Source organism: Myiozetetes cayanensis, unplaced genomic scaffold, assembly GCF_022539395.1.
Source record: "Myiozetetes cayanensis isolate MyiCay16 unplaced genomic scaffold, myiCay2020 scf6-25, whole genome shotgun sequence".
Classification (NCBI taxonomy): domain Eukaryota; kingdom Metazoa; phylum Chordata; class Aves; order Passeriformes; family Tyrannidae; genus Myiozetetes; species Myiozetetes cayanensis.
Window position 1 is genome coordinate 53,696,606 of NW_026087853.1, and position 22,540 is coordinate 53,719,145.

Genomic DNA, 22,540 nt, shown 5'->3' on the forward strand with positions numbered 1-22,540 from the left:
AGGCTGTATCTCTTGCAACCTTGAGGGAGGATGTTTGGTATGGAAATGAAACATGCGAGCCATACCTGTGAATATTGAATTGGTAGCTTTTAAGGTTGCACTGCTATTTCTCTGCTATATTACAGGAAAGACTGTGGCAAACTGGGCCTCTGGACCAAAGCTGCTTCACTGTTTCTGTTGCTGAACGTGAACACAATGAGAATTGAAGTAGGGGAAGGAAGAACGGACTGGATTTTATGGCTGTTCCTCTGCTGCAGTTCTGTGCAGAGGGGGTCTGGTTGGCTGCAGTGGCTGTGTGTCCGTGGTGTGCTCCATCCTCTCCAACACTGCCCCACAGCCCTCTGTTGGCGAGCTCTGCACATGGGGCATGTGAAATGCTGATAAAACACTCAGAATTCTGAAACATGCCTTAGATTTACAAATGGGGCCAGCAGGACTAGGGAAGTGATTGTTCCCTTGTACACCGCACCAGTGAGGCCACATCTTGAGCACTCTGTCCAGTTCTGGGCCCCTCAGTTCAAGAAGGACATTGAGGTGCTGGAGCATGTCCAGAGAAGGGAACAGAGCTGATGAAGGGTCTGGAGGGTAAGTCCAATGAGGAGTAGCTGCGGGAGTTTTTAGCTTGGAGAAAAGGAGGCTCAAGGGAGATCTTATTGCTCTCTACAACTTCCTAAGAGAAGGCTGTAGCTGGGTGGGATTGGCCTCTTCTCCCAAGCATCTAGAGATGGGATAAGGAATTGGCCTCAAGCTGCACCAAGGAAGGTTCAGGCTGGACATCAGGAAAAATTTCTTCACAGAAAGGGTGATCAAACATTGGAAAAGGCTGTCAAGGGAGGTGGTGGAATCACCGTCCCTGGAGGTGTTTAAGGAAAGCTGGACGTGACACTTAGTGCCACCGTCTGACATGGTGGTATTCAGTCATAGGTTGGACTCGATGATCTGAGAGGTCTTTTCCAACCTTATTGATTCTGTGATTCTGTGAAATCAGACACTACGCATGGGAATTCGGCTACCGGGGCAGCCTGGCCGGGGGCGGAGCTACGCTGCGACCAGGCCGCGCCTTCCCAGGTCCTGCCCCATCGATCCCAGGCGCGCCCGGCGGAGAGACCGGGAGGCGGGAGTGGTGGCGGGACCGGGCGGGGCCCAAGGCGCGGTGGGCAGAGGTCGCGGCAGAGCCAGACCGGCCCGGCGGGAGCTGCGGGCAGGCGGCAGCCATGGAGGCGCTGGGGGTGAGGGGCCGCGCGAGGGGGGCCGGGCCGGGCCGGGAGCGGGAGCCGGAGCTGGGCCGGGAGCCCTCACCGCCTGTTCTTCTCCTACCCATAGGGAGCACCTGTAGCCGTCGCCGTGGCCGTGGTGGCGGCCTCGGCCCTGCTGCTGCTGCTGCTCCGGGGGAGCGGGCGGAGGATGAGCGGCCCCGTCACCCTGCAGGACCCGCTCGTCAAGTACCCACTGCGACTGCTGGACAAGGAGGTGACTGAGCGCGGGGTCTGGAGACTGTGGGGCCGCCGGTCGGGGGTCTGAGGAATGTGGGTTTCCTGAGAGTAGACTCGTTACTTTGTGTGTTTGAAGTCCTGGCTGCGTTTCTCCCTGGATCTCTGTCGTGTGTGTGCCACCAGTGAGATGCAACCCCGTGTGCTTCTGCACGCCCTGTCTTGCCTTGATCTTTGGCCACAGTCATGGCATGTGCTCACTGGCCTTGGGCAATAGTTTCCAGATTTACTGCACGCAGAGGTGCTGTAGGGATTGCGCAGACAACCAAAAAGTCACTCCTTGTGGAATTAAAAAGACTGCTTCTAAAACTTCTGATTTATTTAAACTTTATTTTTCAAAGCTGTTTCTGTGTCCTCTCCCACCATTTGACTTGCATGCAAACACAGAGCAGGCTTACTAAAGCATACTGTGTTGAGCATAGTTTGAAATTCAAAGCAATGGTGATGTTGACCTTATTCTAACTTTGCTTTTTAGGAAATCAGTCATGATACTAAGAAATTCCGATTTGGGCTACCCTCCGCTGATCATATATTAGGGTTACCTGTAGGTAAGTACTGGAAATATTTAATTACATATATTTCTGGGTTTAGGATTTGTAACTGTTCTCATAGTCCTTGGACTTCTGACTGTCTAGGAATTTAAGACTTAGCAAAGTAAGGAGTTAAAAGCTGCCTCTGAATGCTGCTATTCTCAGAGAGAAATGTCAAGTTTCCCAAAGGGTTGTATTTCTGATCTGTGTGTGCTTTGTTCTGCTTGTGCTCAGTTGTGTGGCCTGGTTTAGAACAAGAGCAGCAAAACTGAACTGTCTGATGGAATTCATCACCAGTCAGGATATAAGCAAGAATGGTAGCTGTAAAAGCTTTTTTATATCCCTTATTTGCATTCTACTTCCATCTGGTGCCCTCAGTTTATTGCCAGCTGGCCTCATGTTTTTGGAAAACACAGTTACACTTGTAAATGAGAAAGAGAACAAGTCTTCTGCCTGGGAAGCTTGTTGGGAGAAATACAACTACTGTACATAGAAGATGCTGAAATATTCAGAGCCTGCATGCACTTACCCTTGATTTACACATGTTTCTGTGAAACTTTGTCTTGAGTTCTGTAGCGTGAAGTTCATTTCAGGTTACGATTGGCACACTCTACTTTCCTGTACCCTGGAACATTGATAGCACTGAACCTTGGACCTTGAATTGATGATAATCTCTGCAGGGAAAAGTCTCTTTCTCTGATCTGCAAATGTGGCAGATGCAACCGTGTTTGTTCTGTACTGTATCACAGTATTCCATGCTGGATGGCAAGTGTCAGGGTTTTCCCATTGCATGCTGTGAGCATGTCCTTCTTGCATGCTGCCTGTCAAGGGCAGATGTCTTTCTCCAAATTCTCTTCTGGCTTGTATGGGAAAGAGTAATTGAACTGTCTGCATTGACTAGACAAATAATAAACCAAACAAGATGTGCCTTGCAGTGATTGTTCATCTAGATTTCTTCCTTAAGAATTTAGGAATAAGATCCTGGAACTGTATGGGCCAGATTACTTTCTGAGAGATTCCTGCCTTCTGCTTTCTACCATGATTATTATGGTCATGGAGGCAGGAGATACAGAGAAGGAGTACGGCCCAAGGTGTTGTTCTTGGTGTTTTGGTGCAGAATCTCTGGGAAGTTTGCTCTGAGAGAGGTTGCTGCTGTTAAACAGGAGTACACAGTTCTGTGACTGTGTGAACTGTTGTGTCCATACATCCTCTTCATCAATGAATATGAGAATAGCAGAACCCAAAATACAGAGAGCACTTCAGAATGACCAGCAAACCTTCCATATTGCTGTTTTACTATCAATTTGCTACTTTCCTTGTACCTTATCCTTGTTTCTGTATTTACTAGCTCTCCTGAGTTACTCTATGCTCCAGAAACTGTTGCTAAAAAAAGACAAGAAACCAGGTGTCTTGTACAGTGCTTATATGGCAAAGATTTTCTTTGTCATTGCATGTGTGTAACAGGTTACACTACCTGCCTTTCTCTCTTGTCCTCCAGGGGTGAAAAAATAATTAGATGTAATTCTTTGTCCCCAGGCCAACATGTTTACCTTTCTGCAAAAATCGATGGCAGTCTGGTGATTCGAGCCTATACCCCAGTTTCCACTGATGAGACAAAAGGTTATGTTGATTTAATTATAAAGGTAAATTTTGTTTTACTTTAATATAGACAAGTCGCTAACTGGAAGGAAGGCAAATACTTCATTTTAATGAAATAGTTTGTTTTGATTTAGTCATCAAATTTCATCTTTCATTCAAATCTTGTTAAATTTCATTGTCATCAGGTTTCATCTTCTTTCAAATAGGGTGAATGCATGGCAAACAACTCATTTCACATTACCCTTAAATAGTAAGTTGTATCCTGTGTATCTGCTGTGTGTCACTTAGAGATAGCAGAGGTAGAGTAGATGGAGAAGGGAATCACTTCCTTGGCAGTACTGCAGGAACTTCCCCAGTATCTTTTATTTGGCAGTGCATGAAAACTGATCCCTCTCCCTAAAGATGCCTGTGCTGCTGCTAATGCTTACTACTAACAGCTCTAAGTAGAAAACAAGTCAACCAAGGGAAGAAATCCTTTAAGCCAGGGAATGCAGGATGATCTGATCCCAGGACTTCTGGATTTTCTAATCCTTTTCTACAGTAGAGTTTGTCCTTAGGCAATCTGAGGTTTTTTTTTTTTTTTTTTTTTTTTGCATGCTCTGTTCTTCATGCTACAAGTGTGGTGAATTGTTATTAGCTACTTAATACTTCCTATGTGCTTTGAAAGCTGAAAAGGCTGTTGTGTGGCTGAGCCTCTGGGAAAGTCTTAAAAAAATGCAGCAATGCTATTTCCAGAAGGAGTGGTGACAAAAATGGGGTGACACAAGGTTCTTACTGAAGTGATAGTGAAATGAGGGCACTAGCAGATAATCTGCCTGCCACCCATTCCTGTTGACCTGGCTGCAGAGCAGAGGGACATGTGCACGATAGCACATTTAACTTATTTTGGCTGCTTCCTGTTGCAAGGTTTAATAGATAATTAAGAGTAAAGAATTGTCTCAATTTCTTTCTCAGGTGCTCAATTTCAGACCTGCGATATTTTGTTAGACAGTTTGTAATACTGTCTACAGGAAAGTTAGTGGTTGATATTGGACAAGTTATTGGTTTTTTACAGGTCTACCACAAAAATGTGAATCCCAAGTTTCCAGAAGGTGGGAAGATGTCCCAGTACCTAAATGGCATGAAGATTGGAGATACTATTGATTTCAGAGGGCCAAATGGACTCCTTGTGTATAAGGGGGCAGGTACTGTGACATGAAGGTGGGAGAACAAAAGGGAGGAACTTGTATTGGTTATTTTCAGAGGTGTTCTATAAAACTTGACAACTTTGCAGAGAACTTTTTTTTGTGAAGTGGAAAAGAGAAAATCCGCCTTTTCTAGACTTGACCAAGAGCCCATTTAAGTTGATATGACAGAAAAGAGTACTTTGTGGTTACTTTGTGTACGAAATAACTGATGATTGTCACGCTCCTGGGATTATATAATAAATCTGAAAAAATTGCACTATAAGACTGAGAAGTCTGCACTGGAAATACTTCAGCTGCACATATGGAGGGAGATGCTTCCTAAATAAGTGAGGCTGTGGCCTAAAAATCTCAACTCTGTTACTGAATAACCTGCTGACTGAGAGCCAGCTCCATTTTGTAGTTAAACCAGGTCTGAGTTGACTATGAGGAAATAAACTCAGAGAAGTAATCCTCTTGTAAGATACAAGTGAAAGATTTTGCACTGATCTTGACTGAGAGGAGTTGTGCACTTAAATCTTACCTCAGGGGGATAAACGCTCAGTGCTTCTTTGGGTCATGACCTAGTGTGGTCAGCAATATACTGATGAGTCCTTTATATCTCAGAGGAGGTGAGGGATGTGTGTTTTACAGATGTTCCTGTCTGCTCTGCTTTGGCAGCTATAAAAAGCTAGGAAAGCTTGTTGCTAGTTATGGATCTTTTAAGATTGGAACGTGCCAAATGCTTTTCTTATAGAATTCTTTTCATGGGCTTTTCATTTGACTTGGTCCTTGGAGATCAATTTAATTACAAACTGCCTGGTTTTGTGATAGTTCTGAAGGAATTGGGAAAGGTCGTCTCATCACAAGATATTTGAAGGCAGTCACCTAGTTGACTGTGAGTGTCATGGGCATCTCATTAACTGGAAATCAATTACAGTAATGAAAAACTTGATAAAACTAGGACTCCAACATTCCTAAGTCTAATCTTTGCAGGGGTTCTTGCTTGATGCTGGTTTAATAACAACTTCATTAATTATAGGCATACACAAATAACTGCATCCATAGTGCAAGTGAGGATTATGAAGGTGGCCTAGGAAACCTGTTTCTCTGTAGTAGGGGCTGTGGTGACTTTCAGCTACCACTGACATTCGCAGTTGTGAGTTGTGTTATAGGCAGAGAGGTGAGAATCCTTGAGTTTACTATAAGCAGTGCTGGGTAGTAGGAAAGGAGTCAATCTGTTGTTCAAAGATTGGAATTTACAGAGACAAAGAGGCTTCCCCACTTGTGCTCAGTGTTGTGCTGAGTCCATTGAGCACTTCGAGAACATTTCTCTAAATTAATTGGTAGGCTGTAGTAATTTATTGCCACAGAATTTGTATCCAGGTTTGTTTGGAAGTTAATCTAGCTGTAGGTTTTCAATGTTTCTTCCAGGTACCTTTCTTATCAAGCCTAACAAGAAGTCTGAAGCAGAGAAAAAATTTGCAACACATCTTGGGATGATAGCTGGAGGAACAGGTAAAACTATTCTCATCATATGGAATGTCTAGAGAATGAAAATGTCTTTATGGATGCATGTGAGAAGTATCACTGTACCTTAGTAGAGTACTTACACCTATATTTCTTCTCATGAGCATTTGGCAACACAGAGTTGCTTGAGCAGCATCTCCAGTGGCTTGAGCTCAGTCCTGGGGGATGGCAAGTTCAGTTTGAATACTGATTTACCCTGAGACCTCTGAGAAGTCACTTCATCTCTCAGTGACAAAGAGCATTTTAGGAGAATGTTGTGAGGGTAAAATTACTGTATGTGACAGAATGATGAAGAGGAAAGCCCTGTACACAAATACTGTGGCTTTTTTTGAAACTGTTTGTAATAACAGAAACCCTCAAACTCTGCATTTGATGTGGGTTAGAAATTCAGAGATACATAGCCCTGTGCAAACCAAGCTCTCACTGACGACTGAAGGAAGGCAGCATTAATGCTGAAAATGTAACCATGGAAAGAAATACGCATTTTATAAGCACTTTGTTTTTTAACAGGAATAACTCCGATGTTGCAGCTGATTCGTCAGATCACAAATGACCCGAAGGACTCCACAAAATGTTACCTTCTTTTTGCCAATCAGGTGAGTATTCTGACCCACCTGTTTGTTCCTCTTCATTAGCCTACTTTTTGTACTGGCCTCTGGGCTTTTTAAACTGATGGCACGTTTCATACTCTTCCAGTGGTTTTGGGTTTGCATTTTCACCCAGCCATTTATGAGAAAATACCACCTGAGACAGCACATTTAAAAATAAGCAGTATAGGGAAGAGCAGGAAATGGTTGTTATGTAAGTTATTAATATATTGTCTTAGGTTAAAATTATTTAAAAATTATCCTTATAAATACTTGTGTGATGCTGTCGTGGATTTCTATGATCTTATTTCATTTCTTTTGAAGGTGTCTCTTCATAGTTTCACTTAATTCCTATATTAGGGAATAAATTCCATTACCAGATCCTGATGTCTTTATTCATCTTACTCCTTCACTGATTTCAAGGAAAAAGGATTTGTCTCTGCTAATCTGTTTGTACAGTTAACCTTCACCATGCTGGTCCAGGGCCATATTGCCAGAGTCATAGACAAATCCAGATCATTGTGACTTTAGCCTGGATTAAAAAGCTGTTCAGATTGCCATCTTTAAGACTTGTGTTTAGTTGTCTAATAAACATCATAGTTTGTTTTTCTTAAACTGAATTCTCAGAAGTCTGCAATGATAACAGAATCATGGAAGGGGGGAAAATCCAAATCACTTTCTTGGTTTGCATTATCATTGCATTTGTCTTGAATGTCAGATGAGCTCACATCAGAGGGCCCTTGGAATGGTTTGGGGCTAAACAGCAGTTTCGTTTTGCAGACAGAAAGTGATATATTGCTGAGAGCTGAGCTAGAAGATATTGCAAAGAGGCATCCTGAGCAGTTTGTGCTGTGGTACACACTGGACAGACCTCCTCAAGGTAGGCTGGAACACATGGAAATGCCTTTGCTTGTTGCTGTACAACAGGCAGAGAGAGCTTCGCTCTTGTTCAGGTGAACATTAGATTGAGTCTTCTTGTTTTACACTTAAACAGCAAAGTTATCCCCCAACTCCTCAGAAAAAAACCCCCTTACCACAACCCCTGTTCTAAAAAGTGATCTAAGCCAGGTGGGCCTTTACAAAATGTGAACTAATAGTTAACTCCCGTTGGGTCAGACACATTACTCAGATCTTTTCATGTATTTCAGGATATACCTGTTTTTAGGACTTTTCAGCAAAAGTTTCAGCTCTGTTTTGAACTATCTTCCAGATCAGTTTATGTTGGTATTTTGTTGGCATTAAATTGCCTAGTACCTGTAAATAGTACATGCACATCTTGATTTTGCAGCGGCTCTAGATTAGGTTCTAGGCTGCCATTATATATGAATGCATTACCTGTGGGCTGGTGTAGGGGTTGAATTCTACTATATTTCCTTTGAAACTTGGGTGTTCATGCTTGCTGGTGTAAGTGATCTGAGCACTTACTGAACAGACATAAGAGCCAAACTGAGTCACATCAAAGTTCTGTACCTGTTGTCAACAACAGCCATGAGTAAATGGCCAGAGAAGAGGCATCAACAGGCCTTGATACTCTTCCAGTCAGTAATATTCAGTTTTGAGCCAAATGTGTCTTTACAGATACAGTCACCCTCAGTGGGCTACATTTGTCAAAACAAAGTGTCTCTCCTCTGTGTTTTGACAGTCTGTGAATGGTTCCATAGGAATAGCACTTTTCTGTGGAGAACAACTTCCTCTGTTTTCCATTTGCCTTTTAATCCTTGTGTTGGCGTGACTAAGTCTTCACGTTACTAATTTTACAAACCTCTGTCAATCATCCCTGCTGCCACATCTCTTTTAGACTGAAGATTGCTATGACTGATTACATACCTTTGCTCATCCGTGTCCTCTCAACCTTTTCCAGCTCTGCCGTGTCCCTTCTTGAGCTGAGCAGATCTGAACTGCACAGCAGCAATCAAGGTGTAGGAAAACTGTATTTCTGCTTTGATGTGCTGCTCCCTTTTCTTTTCCTGACCCTTCTTGATATTTCATATGCCTTTTGGCTGCTGCTTTTTTTTCATAATATCTTGCTCATGAGAAATGAGCTTAAAGCACATAATTTTATATATAAAGGCAGTTTTCCTACTGCTCACTTCAAATGGCAGGTACATTCAATAATATTACTGCTTGAAATAGTTTAGCATTTCTTTCTTCTTTTTTTTTTTCCCTCTTGTCATTTAACTACATGGTGGAACTTTTGTCATCATCAAACTTTGTCACCTTGATCTCTAAAATAAAACCATAAATGGAAAAATGTGTTGGATGGCACAGGTGTCACTACCTCTCCCTGCACAACTGCCAGTGGGTGAGCTCTCTTCACTGGAAAAGCTGATTCACTCTTCCTTTTTAATCTTGCCTGCTCCTTTCTTTTTAAATCTAACATTTATTCACAGACTTTTATGTCTTATCAACCAGATCCTTGTTATCCACATGCTTGTTGTCCCTAAGCTCCGTGAGAAATTTAACCCTCATCTCGCTCACAGTGGTGGTGGCATGACTGCTGATTCTTCAGCTACTTTATGAGTTCAACATATGCAGTTTAAAAAGGCTTCAGGCTGTACAGATTTTTCAAACTAATAGTTTAATTTCTTTGTTTCAGACTGGAAGTACAGTTCTGGCTTTGTCACTGCAGACATGATGAAAGCCCACCTCCCTCCTCCAAGCAGTGAGACTCTCATTCTCATGTGTGGGCCACCTCCAATGATTCAGTTTGCCTGTCAGCCCAACTTGGACAAGCTTGGCTATCCCAAGAGCAGCACATTTGCTTATTAACACAGATGCCATCTGATACCTTTTTGTAAGTACTGTGTATTTTCCTATACAAACAATTGATATGTAACTGTGCAGCACTTTTTGTGTTTGTGTGTGTGATTGTTTTTAACCCCTAGAAGTAATTTCTGTGGTTTATAACTTCATAGTTACCCTTCTGTGTTTTAATACTAAGAAGTTGATAAATCATCTTGAGTTGTGTGGCAGTAACTTAGTCTAACCTCTTAAGAGTTAGTATGAAAATGAATTCTGAGGAAAAGAAAATTAAGTGTAATCAGAGAGGTAGGAGAGAGAGATAAAACCACTTATTTCTCAACATGGGTTATGAAACTGATGTAGGATCACCTGACTGCTCCATAGGTAATTCATTTAGTGAATTTCCTTCCTTGGGGAAGGAAAGTACAAAGCACAAGGTTTTTTGTGTTTTGGTTTTTTTTCTTTTTATTTTAATGCTGTTTTACAGCCCTTTTATCAGGGACTTAAGAAGTCACAGTCTGCTTCTGAAAAAGTGAACAGAATTTGGGTAAAACATGAAAATTACATGTTATTGTAACAGAAATTCTCATTAGTGTGAAATTTATTTGGGAGGATTACATGCCTTCATGCTGTCTTCTAACAACCTTAGCTAAAGAAGCACTGCCAAGTGATGTTGCATCATTTGCATGTCATTCTCTTGGGGCTTGCTAAGAAATTTCCTTTGCTTGAGAGATATCATGGCTTCTTTTTGCCTGGTGTAAACTATGCTGAGTTGATCTTACACTCAAGTAGTGCCTCATTGGAGTTTTTACCACTTAGCACTGAATTTCTAGTCTTCAGTGCCTGAAGTCCTTCATGTTCATTTCCAGGACTTAGTTCACTCTAAGTAGTGAACACTTAGTTCACACTATTCGACAAATCCCTGGGCCAGCTGACTTGTTTCTTCAGCAGTTAAGATATGTGTTTACTAAATATTTTTATTCATCTAAAGCAAACCTAAAGGAGTCTAGTTGTTTAAAACTGACATAGGGGTTTTGTACTTTATCAGCTACATTTGTAGCAATAATGCAAGGAAAGACATGAGGATTCAGACTGGGATTCTGTCCCTGGTGTGACGTCAGCTACTTGTATTTGCATTAAATCATTCCACAGTCAGGAAGAGATAAAGGAACATTCAGAATATTGATAACAGTAAAAAAATAAGCATTTATACCAGTGTAATGCCAATTACACTTATATTTAAAAAAAAATTAATAATTTTGTAGATTGACTATTCACAACCAAGTTAGCACAACACCACACTGAGTTATAAATACAGCTTTGAAGGAAATGGGAAAATCTGTTTGGAATATCCCAGTGATATACTAAGACTGCCTTTGCTGGAGCAGTTTATACCATTTGCAGTACTGTAATAATTTTGCTGGGTAATTAACCTGGAAAGGTATTTCAAATGCCCATGGTACCTGATCTGGTCACTAGTACTAGCTGCATTGCCAGATGGGTACATGTAATACCTTTTATTAAACATTTGTAGTTGGCTGATCTGCAGACTGATTTGTCATGCCTCTGGATTTTCCATTATCTAATTTTTCAGCAACTTTCGGCTTTACCATTTTGAACCATAAAACCCATGTATTTAGCTTCTTAAATCTGACTGTACACTCCAAGGTCTGCCATGAGAAACTCATGGGGTGAAGGGTAGGATAGGTCACCTCAAAAAGTGCCACTGGTAGTTCTCAAGGAGCCCTTGCTGCATGCTCTGGACAATACTGGAGATTTCCCCTTTGTTTGGGAGGGTTGTGGCTGGGAGTGACCTACCCTCAGGCTCTATTAGTATGTAAACCAACACGATGCAGTCAGTGTTGCAAGAGAGTCAGAGTAAGACAAACCAGCCAGATACTAAGTCTTTTCCTTACAACTAAGCAGATTTCTGTCTGGCATTTCCCTATTTACTAACATAGCTTGTTAGTACTCATGAATACAGGAGAGGCATATATAAACAGATGCCACAGGTAATTGCTGCTGTAAAGGAGACAGTTTCACCCTCAAGCAGCCCCTCAAGTAAGTAGTCAGAGGCTGCAGTCATGCCTAGCTCAGCAGAATAGCAACATATCTGTTTTGTCAGGTGTTTTAAGGAAATAAATATTTGTTTTATTATGATACTTTTCTGGTAGTCTTGGAGTTACAGTGCTGTAGTTCAGCATCTCTTTGCATCAGGGAAAGATTTGTGAACATGCCAGCTTGTTGTCCTCCTGATAAAATCAAGGGCTTGATGGATAGCATTATATTCCTTTCTTCCCTGCACTTCCATTCTTTAACACTGCACTTAGATAAAAAGAGGGCAGGACATGTGCCAGTGAAAGGGATGAGAAGTTAAAATCCTTTTTGGGAACCAGTCTGGCAAGGCCAGAGTAGTACTGAGTGAGCCATCACTGCTGCACTCACCAGCATCCATCTGAATTTCCAGGTAGCTCTGATGGAAGCCCACATGGTACAATAGTATTAATGATTCCTGCATTACAAGTTAATTATAAAAATAAAAAATTACAAAAGGTCTTTCATATAACATACCATGTAAAAGAGGACTGAATAAAAGGGTAAAACATGGTGCCAGTCTAGACTTTCCAGACAATGGATATGAGTCCGGTGCTTCTCCCAACACCTATTTCATATGACACTATATGGAAAAACAGCACAGAGGAGAGCTACCTGTAACGTATGGCTACATTAAATGCTATGTGCTAAGTCACAGTAGTAGAAGAGAGGTAAAGCCAGCCTGCACCAGGGCCTCCAGCTGCTTCTGGCCACTTACAACAGGCATGAGGTATTGAGTAGTGTTCTTGGTCAGGCTGGAACATCATCTCCAGTCTTCAAAGGTAGGTGCTAAAAACTTGCTGTCATTCAGCATTTCATCCTGGCTTAACAGCGTCTGAAAAGACAAGATGGAAAGGAGTGAGCATGTTCAGTTACAGAAAACCAGCTGTAATGAGATCAGGCTCACAACAGAGGGGGTTAGAACTGCATACAGTTAAAAGGAATTTCTTGAATATAGCTTTAAATACACTTTTTTGCTTAAGGAAATCCTTAGAGATTTTGTGTGTGGCATGCGACTCAACTACCTTATATATATTCATTATATCATTCAGTCCCTTATTTTTAGTTTTTAATAAATTAGTCTCCGTGGAGTGAGGAATTAATAATGGTGGGGGGGGATGTGTGTTTGTTTTCCATGGAGTTTTAGCTCGTACATTTTCAAGCTTGTACCTCATTCCTTGTCCTTCCTGGGACTGAGGCATTTGGTAGTGCATTTGTTTTCATTTAAGGGGATTAATATATGTCATTGTGTTAAAGAGATAGCAGAGTTCATGAAAACTTAAATAGGCCTAAGTGAAACTTAATTTCTAGAGCAATTTAAAAGGAGGGTTGTTTTTTACTAAATGCCCAACCAAGCTATTAGGAGGTATTTAACAAGAACAGTGACCCATTTACTCTTAACTACCACCATCAATGACCAACTTTCACTGAATTGTAGCAGACAGAACACATTTGTGACTTTTAAACAAGAGTGAAATGAGTACCTACCGTAAGCTGGCTTATGCCTTGAGAAAGAGCCCCTATTTGCATTACTGTGCCTTCTGAGTGTTCCATCTGTAAAAGCATTCAGGAACTAGTTCAAATCAAACAGCATGTGCAATTTTATTCACTCTACATGCATCTTTGGGAGATATCTGTGCCTGGACAAATGAAGTTGTGATAAGTTTAAAGGGTGACTTCTGCACATTAACAAAACTGCGTCCATGATACAAGGTACATGAAAATGCATTTAACAATAGGAAGGGTGAATCCTGGTTAAGAAAGACTGATTCCATGAAACTTGGACTCTGTTTCACAGAAGAAAAGAAAAAAATTAACTGATATTATCAATGAAAAGTAATATTTTCCAGATGGTCTAACACTGCTTATACTTCTGGTAGGCTTCTTTCACAGGCAAGAAGTAAAAGTCCTTATGATACAGTCCTACCTTGTTTTACATAAAAGCTTCCAGGGTGTTGTGATTTCACAGCATGACCACGTGCTCAGAATCATACTTAAGTGAAAGACCATGCTCCTAGAGAAAAATCCAGTATTTCTGTGATGCTTGAACAACTGCATAGTGCTAGTTCTTGGCTCAAAGTTAATGCATTCTGTCACAACTCCCAGCTGAACAAGTGGACATCAATACTAAGTCACAGGATTTGGCATTCTCCCTATTTAGGAACAGTACCTTATTTACTAAGGTGTACTTTAAAAAAGACAATGGTTAGATAATGAACACGAGATGTCAGATGCACTAAACCATGCAAATGAAAACAAATAACTTCACAGTTAGTCTTTTCAATGTTGTGAACATTCTCTTCTCAGGCTTAAAATGTTTTTATCCTACTGGAGAAAGGGTAGTTTACCCCAGCTGCCTCTCTCTGGCTCATGTGTGTTGCTAACGTTCACACAAGGCTCCAGGAGCTCCATTTTTCAGGGTTTATATCCCTTTACACAACATCAAAATATAAATAAAATTTGATGAGTTTTAGTCATCATCATTTGTCTTTATGATGTCTAGACAGTTTCATTCACAGGTTCACTACCACATAACAAAAGTGAATTATTTAAGTATTGGTTTATTAATAATCTTGTTCATTACTGATGCATTGTTTTTACATATGTCTAAGCAAAACTACTCCCCACTGTACACAGTGAAAGGAAAATTCACTTGGGTTCTCTGATTAATGTCTGTTTAAAAAGTACAATCCAGTTGTACTTTAATATAACTTGATAGCTTTGTACAAATTTGCCCAAATGAATTTATCACATTAAAAACCACCCATAAAGATAATGAAAAAAATAGTGTGCCATAGTGAGGTTCTGAAAGCTGGAAGTACAACAGTCTTCTGTTTACTGCAACCACCCCTCAACCGTTAAAATACATTGATCTTCGTAGTGTAAAGGTGTCATAGTCCTGAAAAAGGGCTTGAAGATTGAGGACTTTATGATGATGTTGATTAAAAAAAAAATAACCTGACATTCTTAGTAGAGAACTCTTTCCAGTGTCCACAGCCAGCACTTTCTCAGTAAGTTCATGCGGATGTAGCAAACAGGGTAATGTTTGGTTATTTGCATGCTTTGGAATGCATGGAGAGGATGAGATGAGAATGGCATCATTCTGTCTGTCCCACCTGATCCAGTTCCCTATCAGTGAAAGGACTAAGTCCTTTGTATCCACTGTAGTTTTTTGGAGTACCATTCGTAGCAGTTGGGTTTGTATCCATAGGGCAAATGTAGTCTGTTGATTCATCAAATTTCTTTTTCCTTAAGTTTCCAAAATGGGAAAATCCAAGTTTCTTTGGCTAGAATAAGAAGACAACACAAGTAGTTTTGAATAAGAGAAGTAAGGTTGTTCTCCTTTTGCATTTACTGCTATACCCTGGTCATTCAAGTACATAGATTCTGAACTAAATACATTTGTTTTCAAATTGGGAATGAAAGTTGATGTTAAATGCATTTACACTGTGTTCCTTCTAAGAAAAGACAGAACAGATTGCATGCCTTATTTCAGAAGCCCATTTAAACAGACACAAATGAAAAGCTTTGGTATCTAGATTCAAGGAAAATGTAATACTCCTTCTAGAACTGACCTCTCCCTGTCCACGTCAGTCCCTTATTTTCCTTATCAGACAGGGTAGAGAAGTCTGAAATTTCTCATTTTGACAGCAGTACATACCCGAACTTTGGCAGTGGTGGTCAGAGGTGTGTATGCTGCTGACTCCATTATTTCTCTTTTTTCTTGCTGTGCTTCAGGTCCAATTAATACATTAAAATTGGTGGTGAGGTGGCGGCGCAGGAGGGTCTTTTGAGGTGGGATATTCAGGAGCATGGCCAGCACGTCACCGTTGAAGCGAGGTTCGAGAATCTATTAAGAAGGCAGCATACTTATTTTTCATGTGGTTAAATATTTGCAATAGTAAACTATTGCAGTGCTTATCAGAGGATTTCTCACTCTTACTAAGCCATCTGTCCACATTGGAACTTTCACAGCTCACTCATGATACTAAGGTTGTTTGAATGGAAAATACATGAAAAGAGCAATAAGAAACAGTGAATGTGATCAGGCAAATACGCATTTATAATTTTTTGTTTGTTTTCAGAATTTTCTGCCCTACTCAGAGTATAAACTTAATCTTAGTACAATTTCTTCTATTTAATTTTTAAACAAAAATTCTACAGTAGTAAATCATGGTATTTCCGAACTCTGACTTTACTAAGCTGTAAATAGTTCTAAATTATTTGAATTGAAGAAATGTCATTCCTGGTTGCTGGCAAGAGTGCTATGAGTTCAGGATATTTATTTACCATCTCAGAATTCTGGTAAAACCACTCAAAGAAGCACTCCAGGATGCCTTATCAGTAAGTAACTTTCTCAAGGTACAGTTCAGGGTTTTTTATGTACAGTTGTCAAACACTTGTGCACACTCAGCTTTGACTATAAAAAATATTTTAGCTCTTCCTTTTTGATTTTAGTTTTCCTTTGAAAAATTAAGATGCATGGATCAGATAAAGAGGTTCCTTAGAAGGCCTGATCACAGATGCATTTGTTTCCTCCTGCTTGACGAACATCAGATAAAAGATTTGTTATATTCCAGCCTGTCAGTTTTTAGTAGATAGGTAGTAAAATGCTGAATTCTTACAATCAGGCCCCCGTGCACTCCGCTTCCTCGAAGGTTTGGTGCATATTCTGCCAGATCCACTGATCTGAGCCATTCCATCACTCTGTGATTGGACCACTGAACCACATCAGAAGGTGACACATTGTTCTGTCGAAGGAACCAGAAAAAGTGATCACACAACAGCCTGTGTTGTCTGAATGTGCACAATGTGCATCCTCAGTTCAGATAAAAACATCCTTCCTCCTCTTTCCTGCAGTTCTTCCCTGACTGAGGTATTGCTGCTGTTCAAGGCCTCTTTCAGCAGCCTCTAACAAGTTAGCAGGTCTAGTCTAGTACAGATGAAACCCCATGAATTGCATCAAGTAGGGGAAAAGTAGGAATTACAGTTATAAAAAGGGACCATTTTGAGAACAGTGTTACTGACACTTAATAGTAAGAGAATAAGATATGCTGATCAGGTAAGGCAAAAACCTTACAGATTTTGAGAGTTAAAAATTAGGACAGGCAAAGAAAAAACATTCCAGATTATTTCCTTGGAGGTTGAATTAGCTTCTTTAAACTATGCAAATAAGAAAAATGCATGAGGTTCAACTAATAAGTAGCTCAAACTCTTAAGGAGTACATAGATTTTTATTATCAGTGAGTACATGTTACATGTCAGAGCTGGAAGGCAGCATATCTGCTGCTTTAGGGGCAATTCCCTAGTAGCAATGATTCTTTTGGTATCATTGTACACTGCTAACTTTCTATCCCCTTTGGCTGGAACCAGGTACTTAGGGCTTGCTTAATTTAATTTATTTGGACATTCTTTTACCTCCTCAACCGGTCTCCTGCGTAGACAGTGGGGGTTAAAATTGTTGACATGCAGCACATGAATGGCACATTTAATACTCAGATGATGTAGCTGACTGGTGACTTTCAGAAAGAGAAGGTCATTCTGTGAAGGAGAGAGACTTTTAGGTAGCACAGAAAACACAGCAAAACAGGTCCTTTCCCCATGAAGAAAGATTTTTAACTTGCTGTGTAGTTTGATATAAATTACAGTACATGTGGGTTAGGTAAAATGAAAGTTTACACTCTAAAGAAGGGGTTTAGGGTGGAGGTTTTTGGGGGGGATGTTCCATTGTTGATTTTTTAAAAACACTACACCATAACAAGACCTGGCTAAAAAATGAAGACTGGAATGTAGCCTATTAAGTCAAATCCAGGCTCAAGGATAGTTTTAAAATATTTGGACTGTTTCTGACCTGGCTAACATCCTGCTGTGGGTAGGATCATCACAGCTACCAACACACCTAACCATGGAACAGTAGGGACTGTGCTGCTATAATAAGGGCTCCTTAAGCAGCATAGACAAGGCTGTACTTTTGATAACAGCTAAATTAGGCATTCCTTTCATAGCAGAGTTAACAAAAAAAACCAAAACCTCAAAAACTTAATTATCCAGACCTGGGCAGGGCAATGGGAAGAAAACACTGTGGCTGTATGTGGTACATGGTGTGCTGTGAATGTGGTTGGAGTTGTACAAATCACTGGATTTGCTGCTTTTAGTTTACTGAATGTTGTTTCTAATTTGGTGTGGAAAACAATGTGCTCCAGAAGTTACATGTGAAACAGGCCATTTTGCCTTTGATCATGGTATGATAGTGAAAGAAGGACTTTGCAGAAGTTGGTTGTAACATATGACTTATTTTATGTACCTTAGAAGAGTAATCATGCACTAGGCTGCACAAATTTCTGTCTTGCAAAAATTCTTTAGCTGCTCACATTCAAAGGGAAACTACAATTTTTCGCTCATTATGAAGTTAAATTTGGGTTAACTGAGGAAAAAGGATTGTAGCTTACCACAGTTAAGTACTGCAACATCCTCCCATCAACTCTGGATTCATGAAACTGGTCTTTGTACTGAGGTAAGCCAATATCATCAAGCCATCCTGCAGGTATGAGAGCAATGGGGAACCATAATCCAGATCAGTGAGAATGAAGCCCTTCTCCCCTTTTGTCTGGCCTGGTTTCTTTTGAGGCATTCAGGTAGCTTATTCCACCTATTCCCCTTTCCAAAGGACAGCCTCTTGCTAGTAACCTGAAAGCAATTCCCACCAAACAGCTTTGTCCATCCTACCCCTGTGATACTTGACATAAAGCATATGATGGAGCACACGCCTTCTGCAGCATAATGTAGCTCTTGTTGGATTGAGCATCCCCATTTACTTCCCAGCAATCTGACAGACTTCCCCATAGAAGATCATACTGTAAGCTGTATATTTGGATGTCAAGAAAAACACAAAAATCCTCAATTCTACTATGGTGAAACTTAGTGTTTTTAAAAGGTATTTGGTAACTGCTTAAACACATATCAGGCAGCCAATTTATAGCGGTGAGGAAAATTCCTTTCCAAACAATTCTGTGACAGTTCAAACACTTACGTGTCACCCAGATATGATCAAGTTGTGCAGACTTCTCATCTTGTTTTGCATTTATTGACTTAATGGCCAAAACTAATTTCTTCCTGTGCAGTGGATGCTTTATTCCCATTTCCTGCAACAATAACCATTATTAAAGATTTTGCCTTGCCTCTGGCTCTTTTGATCACTGAGGTACCTACAAAAATTGATACTATGCCTTTCAGAAAGGCAGAACTGCCAATTGTTTGAAGGGGCCTGGTTTTACTGAACAAACAGGTATGGTTGTTTGAGAAACAGGGACAGATTATTACCTTTTCCATGTCCTGAGGTGTGGCAGTTAACAGCGTGTGGCCCGACATCACCCACTGCCGTGCAAAAATGACGTACTGGCCGAGACCAAAGTCCTCAAGCCAGTTACAAACTCTCTCAGTGCTCCACTGAGCAAATGGAGCATTGCAGTCACTGGAAAGTACAAGAAACGTTGGGAAAATCTTAAAGAAAAGAATGAATGTTTGAATTGGAAAGCTCATCATGTGCCAGAGGCAGCACTGCAGCAAACCTGTCAGTGTGCTGTGCCCTGTGCAGTAAGAAAAGCCAACAACCCCTCTGGCATTAGGTGCTGTGGTACCAGCATCCTGTTACTTTGACTGCCCAGCCACAACTGGTAAGTAGTTGGGGGTGTGGATAAGAATTTCCCATTTTCTATTTGAAAAGAGGAAAAAGGGAATTGCTGAATCCTCATCATTATGCCCATGTTCTCACAGGATAAGTCTCCTTGTTCTGTAACAAGGTGAAATTTTTGACACTCCACCAAGCAGTGAGTGCAGCAATCTGCAGCTGCAGGAGTGTAGACAGGGGAGCTTCTCAGGATACATTTGCTACCATAGAAATTCTTGCCACTTGTGAAATTCCATGTGTAGTGAAAAATGCATTTCACAAGAGGAAGGTTTGGCTGTTCAGCACATATAACAACCCCACAATGTGCTGTGTAAGGTGAAGAAGGAGTCATTACCTCTTTTGGCCTTTGGTGTCCTTGGACCGGGATAACCGAGGCCCAGCTGTAGCACGGAGACCACCTCTTCGGAACTCTGCCAACCCCAGGTCGTCTGCAGGGAAGTTACCTGACTGAGTTCTTCTTATTCTTGCAAGACAAGAGTGCCATGACAGTACTATTAGCTTGTGATAGAGGACATGGGTTTCTACGGAAACTACTAGAAGCTGTATTAACCTTCCTGTAAACCACAAATGCCAAATTCCAGTGGTAGCTAAAGAAGTTCCAGCAAATTCAGTCTAGACCTAATCCTGGGGAAAAAAAAGAGCTCCACAGAGAAGCCATAATCCTTCAGTCCAATTAATAATGCAGACTTGGAAATGGCTGATGTTTCTGAAGTGGCTCAAGTGAGGACAGCACAACTCAGTCCCCTTGCTTTTTGTTCCTTCTGTTTTCTCTCATTTTTTCACCTGATGCCTTCTGTAATAAACAACCTACTGTCATTTAATTTTTCATGGCTAATGAAATTGCTAGCATGCTAAATTAATAGCATTAAGATGACAGCAGTGCTATATTTCTTTCAGCAGCATGACACTGGGAACACTCTCATCCGTTTTTCTACACCCCTATGTACATAGAGACACACCCGTGCAATCCCAGAGCTGCTTTCTCTCCTTCTCTGGAATTTTAGTTTATTCTTGAGAGTAGCTTTTGCAGGGAATTGGTTTAATTCTCAGCTGAAATGCTGTGACAGTGAATTGAAAAAATGACCTTACTTTCCCCAGATTTTCTTGATCCCTTTTGGACTCTTTCTGTTTTCTGGAGACCATGGAGACTGCAGACCTGAATCGGTTCCCGAAGAAAGAGGTGAAAGGTCATCTGAGACTACTGTACCATCCATGTTCTCTGTTTCTCCTGGGTTAAGAACAGCATTAGAGTCACATTTTATACTAATTATTAATAAAGTTTTTGTCTGGGAGACTGATATATAAATGCATACCATAATAAAAAGGTACAGATACCTATAAAATTGTTCTTGTATCAAAAAAATCCCAAAACATGCTCAGAAGGTGAAAACAACAGTAGCTGTACATTTGATACAAAAAAAGAAAATAATAAAACATTCAGTAAAATAGTATTGTTATTTCAGTCATTTGTATTTAACTACATTATTTTAATTCATTTAAGGTCTTCAGACTTTTGCCCTGCCTGCCCATTAATACCATAACTCCTCCATCACAATCAGCGAGAAGTTTTCTGACTTCAGTGAAAACAGAATGAAACTAGGAATAAATGTCTTTGAAAGAAATCCCATCTGAATGCCAATACAGCAAAGGCTGTTACTTCATTTCAGTACTGCACATAAGGAATTCAAACTGGATGGCCACTGGGTGTTAGCATTTCATAGAGAAAGGGAGGGGAAAAAAAGAAAAAGAAAAAGTAAGCAGCAAAACTCGTGTTAAAGGTGCATCTTTTTTGGATACAGTACCTAGCACTGGTGCACTGACACTCCTGATGCGATCTTCAGTCATCCCAAGAAGCAGAAAGCCAGATGAAGAAGCGAAGAAGATATAAAACACCAGCAAAATAAAGTTACAGAAGAGCAAAGTAGTAAGCTAAGCATTAAAAGCAGGAACAAAAAGAAAAGAAGCAGTTATGCTTGACATGAAAGTGAATATGCACTGGTGTGCACAAGCCCGAAGAATTCTGTACAGATCATCCTGAATAGATAGGGATGATCGATTATCTGTTTTGGGTTTTGGTTTTGTTTTTTTTTTTTAATTTGCCAGTTTAAACACATTAAGCATATACTACAGAGTTCCACAAAGCCTGCAGAGTATCTGAAATGAAGCAATGTCTAAGATTACATCAAACTCCTCTGAAATACAGAATTGGAAGTGGACTGAGTTTACTGCACAAGAAACAAACCAGTCTGCACAAAAAATTCTCTTTAACTCAGTGTATTTAAGAAGCCATTGCTTGTTGCTAGAAAAAGAACAATTTCCTTTATAAGCTCACCTCATGACTATTAAACTGTAGAAATACCGCAGAATCACAAGGGATACTCTCATGTCTGAGCTTCCCAAGCTCTTTAATCCTTGGGAAATAGCTAGTTCTGTGCCTCACTGTAATACTTTTTGTCAATAAATCTGTGCTTAAGGTGTCACTGAAAAGGAATTATTACAGGCTTCTACAGGACCATGGTTGTGGAATAACAATACATTTGTAGTTCCAAAATCCACGGGTGTTTTTCTGTATGTAGCAAGTTAAATTTTTTTCACTTGTGGATCCCCACAAGCTACAGTGACCAACAGTGCTGAATAAAAGGATTTTCATTTGAAATGTGCATGTTAGTGCTAGTTGTACTGTAAAGTTTCACCCACTAAAATGCAGTGGAATGGCAAGGATTCGGTTTGTTTGTTTTATTTAATACCCCAATCTAGTGGATGTTTTTAAAAGCATTGATGATGTATTTGGCTGTGCATTTTTGTTTGTTTGCTTTTTTTTTTTAAGAGAACAGATGAGTAAGCTCCAAACATGGAAGCAAGTTTGGAAAAAATACTGCTTGTTCATACTGAGAATATGTCTGCCTCTCTAAAAGTTCTGATTTTTAATTAGAGATTTATTGACTTTCAGAAGGCCCTCTCCCACAGCGTCCAAAACCCTGTCTTTTCATTTCTTAACCTGTCAATGATTTCAGCAAATTGTATTGTCAAGTGCAACAGAAAAGAACTCTGCAACTTAAAGCCATCCTTTACTCTCCACTGAGCTAATTTTTGTTACATTGTTTAAAAAAAAAGTAGT

General features: G+C 40.4%; 2 protein-coding genes across 3 annotated transcripts in view; one reads left to right on the plus strand and one right to left on the minus strand.

Annotated features, from left to right (window-relative positions):
- Positions 1-1,087: 1,087 nt before the first annotated feature.
- Positions 1,088-22,082, plus strand: LOC126650300 (NADH-cytochrome b5 reductase 2). Of its 2 annotated transcripts, none has more exons than XM_050334878.1 (10): positions 1,088-1,229; positions 1,324-1,470; positions 1,966-2,038; positions 3,557-3,663; positions 4,674-4,803; positions 6,217-6,300; positions 6,823-6,908; positions 7,680-7,779; positions 9,496-9,693; positions 20,924-22,082. In XM_050334878.1, exons 1-9 carry the CDS (start codon positions 1,215-1,217, stop codon positions 9,666-9,668), a joined length of 915 nt encoding a protein of 304 aa, XP_050190835.1. In that variant the 5' UTR covers positions 1,088-1,214; the 3' UTR covers positions 9,669-9,693; positions 20,924-22,082. The 2 variants fall into 2 exon arrangements, with proteins under 2 accessions (XP_050190835.1, XP_050190834.1); XM_050334877.1 differs by lacking the exon at positions 20,924-22,082 and adding an exon at positions 20,521-20,873.
- Positions 9,689-22,540, minus strand: part of PPFIBP2 (PPFIA binding protein 2) — a 109,140-nt gene continuing 96,288 nt past the window's right edge. Inside the window, exons 18-29 of the mRNA XM_050334879.1 lie at positions 21,225-21,257; positions 20,512-20,650; positions 19,757-19,885; positions 19,056-19,206; positions 18,766-18,877; positions 18,185-18,273; positions 17,154-17,276; positions 16,361-16,486; positions 15,397-15,585; positions 14,852-15,022; positions 13,224-13,289; positions 9,689-12,570 (exon numbers count right to left, since the gene is read on the minus strand). Of these exons, the coding sequence (XP_050190836.1) occupies positions 12,499-12,570; positions 13,224-13,289; positions 14,852-15,022; positions 15,397-15,585; positions 16,361-16,486; positions 17,154-17,276; positions 18,185-18,273; positions 18,766-18,877; positions 19,056-19,206; positions 19,757-19,885; positions 20,512-20,650; positions 21,225-21,257 (1,400 nt within the window). The 3' untranslated portion in view covers positions 9,689-12,498. The remainder of the gene's footprint in view (positions 12,571-13,223; positions 13,290-14,851; positions 15,023-15,396; positions 15,586-16,360; positions 16,487-17,153; positions 17,277-18,184; positions 18,274-18,765; positions 18,878-19,055; positions 19,207-19,756; positions 19,886-20,511; positions 20,651-21,224; positions 21,258-22,540) is intronic.